This window comes from Mus pahari, chromosome X (assembly GCF_900095145.1).
Source record: "Mus pahari chromosome X, PAHARI_EIJ_v1.1, whole genome shotgun sequence".
Taxonomy (NCBI): Eukaryota; Metazoa; Chordata; class Mammalia; order Rodentia; family Muridae; genus Mus; species Mus pahari.
In genome coordinates, this window is record NC_034613.1 from 118,316,909 (window position 1) to 118,326,579 (window position 9,671).

Genomic DNA, 9,671 nt, shown 5'->3' on the forward strand with positions numbered 1-9,671 from the left:
ACTATATGGCTTTATATATGGCCATTCTCTTTTCTGCCCTCTTTTCCACAACCAATATTCATTACATAGCCAAATAAATTCTTTTGAGTCTAAACTGGGCCTGTTGGCTCACATCTTTAATCCCAGCAGTTGGGATTTAGAGACAGGAAGATTTCAGTGAGTTCGAGGCCAGCCTGGTGTACATAGTAAGTTTCAGAGCAGTCAGTAAAACACAGTAGAGATGCTGTCTCAAACAAAAATTCAGAAAAAAAGAGTTCAGGTGATTGCTTTGCTTTGTAAATTATGGGAAATAATATATTAAAATAATATACATGCTTTTTCCAGAAATCTGCCTCAATCTTCGAGATCCACCAACTAACATAGTTATCATTCCAGAAAGACAATTGAAATCAGAATGGAAGTTGCCAAAACTAATTAACAGATTCATCACAAGGTAAAATAGTTCCTTGTAATATCTCTTAAGTAGTAATCTTTAAATGTTAGTAAACCAAAAATTATGGATTATAACATATTCAATATCTACCCCAAATGAAGCTGTATCAATTATTCAGATAGGTATTTTCATAGTTATTACTGAAGAATGTCTTGTCACTGTTTAAAGACACAATATCTATTGAACATTTTCCTTTTCAGATCAGAACTAGACGATATGCCAGAAAAGAGCATCTGTGATGTAATTGGTGTGTTATCCTTTGTGGGGAGGGTGCAACGGTCAAAAAAGAAAGGTAAGCTTTTAAATTTGAAAGTGTGAGTGTTTAAATGGGAAGACTATCATGTTCAATACTCATACAATGACCTTCATGTATCTCCCTGCTCTATCCACATAGAGAACAGTGAAGACTTTTGGTCATACCGCTGGATTCACATCACTGACGGGACTTCAGAGCAACCATTCATAGTGCAGCTGTTCTCCACATCACAGCCAGAAGTCTTTGAAAATATTTACCCAAGTACTCCATACTTTGCTCTTTTTTTATTTTTCGAAGCAGCAATGGGAACTTAAAAATACTAAGATGGGGGCTGGAGTGATGGCTCACAGGTGGAGATGACTTAGTACTCTTGTAGAGGACCCAAGCTTGGTCCTCAGAACACCCATGGCGTCTCCCAATCATTTATAGCTCCAGTTCCAGGGTTTTGGGTGCTGTTTTCCGACTGCTGTGGTCATTAGGCATGCACATGGTACACATAAATGCATGCGGGCAAAAACTCATATACCTAAAAGAAAATATATGCTTTTTTTTTTTTTTAAGGGAGAGTGATCTGACTTAAAGAAGTGGCATGACAATGAGTTAGGAACACAAATTATCTAAAAACATTTCAAATCTTTCCCATGTTGGTATATTTAATAATCTATATTAATCACCTTCTTGTCTATTCAAGAGTTATCTTAAGTTTTAAATCACAAAACACTATTCCCTATTTCAATAACACCTCCTAGTGGTCCTCATATGTTTCCCAAATAATGATCTTCCTACTTTCTGGTCTTTTTTCACATCTAGGTTCTACCAGTGACAGAAAACCCAATTAATGCCTTTCTAAGTCTGGTTTATTTCACTTAACATGGCAATCTCTAATTATATCATCCATTTTCCTGAAAATAACATTATTTCATTCTTTATGACTGATTAAATTATATGTACACACACACACACACACACACACACACACACACACACACACACATTTAACCCATTGAAGGTACCTAGGCTACTTTCATATACTTTGGCTATTGTGAGTGATGCTGTAGTAAGCATAAATATTCAAGCCTCAGTGAAGCATCTCTTGGGTGTTGTCTGTGATTCCTTTGAATAGAAACCCAGCAGTAGTATGACTGAACCACAGGCAGCTCTGTTTCGGGAGTTTGAGGACCTTTATGTTGATTTTTAGTTTCTGGACTAATTACATTCTGACCAACAGTATTGACAGTTTGCTTTTGCTCCACACCCTATCCAGAGTTTGATGTGTTTTGATTTCTTGATTGTAGCCACTCTGACTGGGCTGAGATGGACTCTCAGTGTAGATTTTTAATGGTATTTTCCTGCTGGCTAAGAATGTTGAATACTCTGACTGGGCTGAGATGGAATCTAAATGTACCTTTTTAATGGCGTTTTCCTGCTGGCTAAGAATGTTGAGTGCTTTCTTGTACATTTACAAACAGGTTGTGATTTTTTTTAAAGAATCTTGTGTATCCCAGCTTATGTAGTTCAGGAGATCAAACCATGGGCTTCCTGCATGCTGGACAAGCCCTCTACCAACTACGGGGCATCCTAAGTCCTCATTTGTCCTTTTGTGAACTGTATGCTAAATCCATTTCCCCATTTATTGATCTGAAAACTTGTTCCTTTGACATGTAATTTTTTGGTTCTTCACATATTCTGGATACTAATTCTGTTTCAGAAAAATAGCTGGCAAAGAATTTCTTTGATTTTTAAACTATCTCTTCACTCTGATGTTTTCTTAGCTGTGCAGAAGCTTTTAAGTTGGATTCAATCCCCTTTGCCAGTTCTGGCTATTATTTCCGAAGCTGTTGGACTCCCATTCAGAAAGTAATTGCATGTACCTACATCCTAAAAGTGTTTTCCTTTAGTACTTTCCGAATTTCAGGACTTACATTAAGGGCTTTGATCCATTCTGAATTGATTTTTAAAGGGTGTTGAGTGATTCAGACAGGCCTTATTGTCTGCTGTTTCTTTCCCTCATTCCATCTTGACTGCTGTCACATTTTAGAACCCCTGTTTACGTGGTGGTCTAAATCATTCAGGTTCATCAGATCACCATGTACCATGGAGCTCAGTAAACCACTATAACCTTTTGCTTCTCTAAGTTCCCTGATGGAGTAACTTTCTTCTTAACTCTGCTGTGAACAGAGTCCTATCCAGCCTGGTAAACTGAGCATCAAAACATTGCTCTCATATGCCCAACTCTCTCCTATTCTATCTCTATCTCTTCTTATGGCATATGTATTCATAGACACCTTAGCCAGTCGTAACCATGTGTTTCCAATGACTCTTATGAACTGGTCCAGCAGAGAAGGTTCTCTCATATTGTGAAGTATTTATCTCGAGGGAAAAGGAATAATTATATTACTTGGTTTCTGTACTTCCACAGTAGTCTAACTGATCTTACTTTTCCCTTGACTTACAGCTTCATAATCAAGCTTTAAGAAACTTCCATTTCTTGTATAAAATTCTTTCCCATTCAAACAAAAGCAGACTAATTGTCATAGTTTTGCCTGCATGTATGTCTGTGTGAGGCTATTAGTTCTATTGATTTGTTAAAAGTTTTTTTTTCTAGTCTTTTAGTATCTTTTATTTCTTTCTTCAGTGTTTAATAGTTTTCATTGTAAAAATCTTTCATCTCTTTAGTTGACTGTATTCATAGGTGGTTTTGAGGATATTCTGAAAATGAAATTGTTTTCTTGATGTAATTATTGCCATACACAAAAGGGATGATGTGTGGAGAGAGTGCTCAGAATATATTATATTCATGTGTGAAACTAGCAAAGAATGAGCTTAATTAATTTTAAAAATGTAAAAAAGTTAAAACCATTCTTACAGTTTGAATAGGTTTCTTTTATTTTCAATATAATAGAAAAACAGTAATTTAAGAGATAGAAATGAATTTATAGTTATGCTGTGGAGAAATTTTATTTATTATTATATATTATTTATTATTAGTTAAAAACCTGCTTTTGAATAATTGCCTGGATTTACACTTTTTTGTTTGTGTCCTAATTTATGAAATTAAAATTATTTGAGCACTGAGTGAGCTGAACTACACAATAAGATTTGGTTAATGAAATTTTATTTCCAGTTTCCCCTCAGTTTGACTTTTCTTTATTGATTTTATGTCTACTCTTGTGTTTTAAACAGTTTTCTTTATTTTATTCCACTGTTTGTACTTCCATAGATTTCATTAGTAGATTTATTCAGATCCTATTTAAGGTCCTTTAGCATATTCATAATAGCTATTTTGAAGTCCTTGTGCTTCAAATATACCTTGTGCTTCAGGTATATTGCATCTCTCAGGTCCCTACAGTAGTAGTATTGTTGAGTTCTAGTGAAGACATGTTGTCCTGGCTGTTATTGTGTTTCTATGCTGGTATCTAGGGATCTGAGTTTGGGATGATTGTAATTCTAGATGATATTATCTGGTCTTGTATTTGTTAGGCAGATGTTTTGTTCCTTGCTTTCTCTTGCCCTCTCTGGTTCTTGGGAGACTGGGGTGGCCGTGGGTTGCATGGGAGGAAATGCTTCTGAGATCCTGCCAGGTGTGGCCTCCAGGGTTCCAGGAAGAATGTATTTTTAGGTATTGGGAGCTGACACTTAGAGATGGGGATGGGCTAGATGGAGGCTGAAGTGGTCCACAGGATGGAGGAAAGATGGGTGTGCCACCAGGATCTGCTCTAGACTTCTGGGAATGAAGGGGAGGCCACAGTCAGTGGTATGCTACAAAGGTGGGGGGTAAGATTGGGGGACTGGAATTGGAGAGGAGGCAGGAGAAGGAAGATTCTCTACACAATTCACTGGCTGGTGTGGCCTTCAGGTTCCTGGGGACAGGTAAACATCATACATAGTTTTTAAAAATATAGGTTTTTAAAGTAGTTGAAGTCTGAAGATACTATAAGCTCATTATAGTCACATTTGTAACCTATCAAATATGTTAGCAAGATAAAAACAAACAAACAAACAACAACAACTAAACAGGTCATATAAATCCTGTCATTGAGCCTTGACATTTAACTAAGGTAAGTTTTTGATATTAAAAAAATCACCTGTATAAACAAATAAAATTATAACTCTATATCCCTATCTGATATAAGGATTCCAAGTATCCAGGGTTCAGTGCTATACTGAGTAAATCAATGGAACTATCATGAAGAAACATGTTTTTTCCTAGTAGAAAATAGCTATTCACACTCATGTTCCCAACTAGAATGACTCTTATAAAGTAAGCAACTTGCTTTACTTAAATGCAGCCCTTGTGCTTTCCAAAGGAAAGACCTCTTGCTAAAGAGGGAGAGACAGAGAAAAGGAACACACTAGGTAGTATCAGATCACTGTTTTGTCAAAGGACAGACTGCAAGAGAATCCCTGGCAACATGTTAGAAATGCAACATCTCAGATGGACTCTACACGTGGTAAATCTGAATAGGCATCTTAAGAAAAGTTCATTCTGGTTTCTGCATCTGTTAAGGCTTAAGGAGCGTTTCCAGTAGCTTCTCCTCCTTAAAATACAAATGTAATTTCCCTTGTGTTTTTCATTTTCTATAGGGACATATTTTGTGTGCACCCAGTTGAAAGTTGTTAGAAATAACAGTCAAGCACCTAGGCTGCTTTATCTCACCACTACAAATGAAAGCAGAGTGCTTATTACTGGTAAGTTTGTAATATCTTCTTTATAGGCAATGTAATATACTGTCTTTTCACTAGAACCGTTTGGTACACATTAATTTCTACCTTATAACATTCAATTTCAGGATAGCTTTATTTTGACATCATTATGACCATAGAATATTTTAATAAACAATATTTGTGCTGCAAAATAGATTACTTCTATATTACTGCTGATAGGAAATGCTTTCATGGCTCATTGGAAAATTACATTTATGCCATTTGGTTAACTTTGATTACTACTTGACATAGAAAATAGAAAAAAAAATTCCTTGCTACATTGAAGACTGCTAGGTTTGGTACCACAGTGTAGAGTCAACATGATTTTCATACTTGATCTTAGCCTAAAGGCCTAGAAGTGTTTGGTTAACATTATTTTTACAATGTACCAAATAAAAATGTGGGTCACATTGTGGTCCCTGAATCTCACATTTAATTTATATGACTAAGTATCATTATTTGTCTTCAAATAATTTGTCTCTCTATATATGTGGGATGCACATCCTTAAATTCAGCCAAGATCATATCACAAATATTTGTGTGTGTGTGTGTGTGTGTGTGTGTATGCTGAACATCTGCTTCATTCTTGTCATTATTCCTTGAACAATGTAACAATAATTGCTGTGTTTTGCACCATTCTAAGTATTAGAAGTAATCCAAAGATTGTGAAAATTATCCAAGAGGATGTGCATTTGTTCTATCCACATAGTACTCCATATTATACAAGGGAGTTAAGCATCTATAGATTTTGTATATACAAAGTTCATATGTACTGAGGAAGAGCAGTGTATTACTTATCCTTTAAAACCAATAAGATACAAATTTGCAAGCAACAGTATGAAAGAATAGTATGGAATGAGGTATTTACCAGGATTCTACAATGGTGGTAATTAAGAAATTTGTCACGAGTATTATGAAATGTATAAATATGTCTTTATCAATATTTTATAAATATTAACAGGATCTGTTATCAATGTGTCACTTTTAAGTCTGACTTAAGAACATGAATTTAAATTCCAATCTATATCCATAATTATTTTTATTGTTACATTATACCATACTATCAAGTTAATAAGTTATCAAAAAAATCAGCTGTTCAGAAGATGCTAACCATTTAGAATAGAGTTTTGGGTTTTCGTCCTGTGGTTCTTATTGTCATATAGACAGTTTCTGTCTTAAATCCAATTGAATTCTGATATGTCTTATTTTCTTAGGATGTGTTTACTGTCTTTGGATAAATATATGCCACATAGTAGATAAGTAAAATATGCTAATAATATGTAAAATTGCTTTCTTTTTTATAAAATGAGATACTTAATGTTTGAAAGTCCACACAAATGTATTTCAGTGACTTTTTTTAATTTCTCTTTTTCATTGTTTGGTTTAATTGCATTTCTCTCTTCTGGCAAGGAGGTCATAGAGGCCATCCATATACATATGATACCAAGGCAAAAAAAATTATTCAATGGATTAAAACAAAGACTAATTTGGAGGCAAAGAACACTGTTATTGGTGGATATTACCCCTATCCACCAGTGCCAGAGACATTTTCCAAGTACAGTCGCTTTATTAAAGGTATTGTTATAATTTCCAGTTCTGCTGTTTAATGATACCAGTTTAACACATGTTATTTCTGTTAATCATATATATTCCCTTCTCTCACAGAAGCAATATGTAGCAAACCTTAGTAGCAATATATTTGTCCAAATGTAAATACAAAATATATGTATGTTATATTTCCTAAAAGTTATTTTTTTATTTTATTAGACTGGGGAAAAAAGAAAGAGAATGTAAAAGAAGGAAAAGTAACTTGTGGATAATATTTTGATTAAATTTCTTAAGATCAGTTCTGACATTAGAGATGTCAATGATATCTCAATGAGGTGCTACATGATCTGATATCCAGATGGCGATGGTTGTGTGATGTTTCTGTTGTATATAACATGATTCCATGTTGATTTTAAATAAAAAGGGATACTGGAGTAAATAGGGTGCTGAATTTGGAATTGAATTAGTAGTGAGAGTATTAGTATTAATTTCCTTTTAAGTAGAATTAATATAGGGCAGTCAAAAGTTTAAAATAAGTATGTTCTTCTTTAAAGCTGGAAATGATTGCATGTTTGGGAGAAAAGAAACTTTGAAATACTGAGCTAAATGTATTTAAATGTTGCTATTTTCTTGGGTGTTGTATATGATTGAAACATATATAATATGTTGTACATAATTTAAATAATGAAAATATGATTTTCTAAATGTTGCTATTTTCTTGGGTGTTGTATATGGTAGCAAAATATATAATATGTTGTATATAATTTAAATAATGAAAATATGATTTTCTGGGCAGTAACTGACCAATAATTTGTAGTTTGAACTATGATCTATTAATTATAATCAATATGTACAATTACTGTTACAGAGACTTCAGACAGGAAGCCTAGATCACAATTTGACTGATAGATGTATTTTACCTATATTTTGATGGCAAATACTGAAGAGGATACCAAATACAAACACAAAAGTCTCACAAAATTAAGTTAATATAGCAGGTTCACATTATAAAACTACATTGGAAATCTAATTTTGACTTTTAATCATGCATCTTCTTTCAAACTTATAATTTCTTGGGACTTCTCTTTTGCAGCTGAGTCACTCTTGACAACGATAAGTGAAGTGAAGAAGGTTATTGAAAACTTGCAGTACAGGGAACAAAAGCGCATTGCAATTCAGGGGATAATTACTGCTATAAAGTACATCCCCTATAACCACTCAGCCAGAAGTGCCCCAGCACCAGAAGCATTTCCGGTAAGGTGCCAGAGGGCTCCTAGTTCATCTCTGACAGCACTGTGATCATAATGATCATTGGTACCTTATGTATTGACTCTTAATTGTAATCTGAGAGAAAAAAATATTTTATTTTTTAATCCCTGCTTCATTTCCTTTTTCTGTCATTTTGGGGTGAGGGGCAAGCCTCTGCATTTCTTAAGGCATCAGACCCTGTCTTTGTTCTCTAAATAAATCAAGTCTATTGCATATATCTTTAATGCCTTGGTGGGGTATATGACTAATTGCTGTGCTAACTTCTTTTAGGCTAAAGCTACAGGAAAACTTTATGTGGAATGTTTCACTTTTAACTGTAATGGTAGCTTTACCCATGTTCTGTAAAACACAGCAAGAGCTCTCATGGGAGAAATGGTCTCCTAGATTACCAATATTGGAATGCCCATATCCTTAAGAGTTCATTTTTCCTGTTAGTTCACCTTTGCCAAAACTGTGTCTAGGAGTATTACTATATATGTAGAAATAGATAGTAGCAGAGGAGGACTTTTATCTTCTTTAACCTAAATACAAGATAGATATAAATTTAATCATCTTTGTAAAAGCAGTATTCTGCCCACCTCTTCAAAGTATGAAAGTTCAGCCGGGCGTGGTGGCACACGCCTTTAATCCCAGCACTCGGGAGGCAGAGGCAAGTGGATTTCTGAGTTCGAGGCCAGCCTGGTCTACAAAGTGAGTTCCAGGACAGCCAGGGCTACACAGAGAAACCCTGTCTCAAAAAAACAAAAAAAAAACAAAACAAAACAAAAACAAAGTATGAAAGTTCGATGTATAGTTTTTCAGAAGAGAAATAGTTTTGTGAATTTGTTTGAAAATATTTTGTCTAATTATTGGTTTTAGAATGCTAGCCGACCCTCAACATCTCAAGGAGCTGGAAAAGAAGGTCATTGTCATGAACGAGGTAGTAAAAGATCTCAAGATGACAGGCTGGTGGGTTCTCAGCATTCTCAATTTACGCCCATGGTTTTGGGTCTCAGCGCAAAAAGAAAAATTCTTCAAGGCCCAAGTGCTAATCCGTAAGTCTTTTGCATTATGTCACTTGCACATACAGTTCTCCACTGTGTCTGACTGTCCAGTTGTTCACTTTTTAAAAATTAGATTCACTTTCTTTTATATGTATATTTTACCTGCATGTGTATATGTGTACCATGAGGCCACATCCTCTGGAACTGGAATTATAGATGATTGTAGGGCACCATGAGGGAGCTGAAAATCAACCAGGCCTTCTACAAGAACAAGTGCTCTAAACCACTGAGCCACCTCTCCACCCTCCCAAATTTCCCTTCTTTGTAAAGATTCCACTGATACTGGATTGGAGAACCACTCAAGTCCAGTACAATTTCATCTTTTCTTTTCTTTTCTTTTCTTTTCTTTTCTTTTCTTTTCTTTTCTTTTCTTTTCTTTTCTTTTCTTTTCTTTTCTTTTCTTTTCTTTTCTTTTCTT

At 34.8% G+C, this 9,671-nt stretch overlaps 1 protein-coding gene across 2 annotated transcripts in view; it reads left to right on the top strand.

Moving 5' to 3' along the window:
* Radx (RPA1 related single stranded DNA binding protein, X-linked) overlaps positions 1 to 9,671 on the top strand; it is a 74,098-nt gene that overhangs the window by 22,799 nt on the left and 41,628 nt on the right. Inside the window, exons 4-10 of one of the 2 annotated variants that reach the window (XM_021188523.2) lie at positions 325 to 433; positions 634 to 725; positions 828 to 950; positions 5,274 to 5,378; positions 6,804 to 6,968; positions 8,035 to 8,195; positions 9,069 to 9,244. In XM_021188523.2, the coding sequence (XP_021044182.1) occupies positions 325 to 433; positions 634 to 725; positions 828 to 950; positions 5,274 to 5,378; positions 6,804 to 6,968; positions 8,035 to 8,195; positions 9,069 to 9,244 (931 nt within the window). The remainder of the gene's footprint in view (positions 1 to 324; positions 434 to 633; positions 726 to 827; positions 951 to 5,273; positions 5,379 to 6,803; positions 6,969 to 8,034; positions 8,196 to 9,068; positions 9,245 to 9,671) is intronic. The other variant, XM_021188524.2, reaches the window with a different exon arrangement.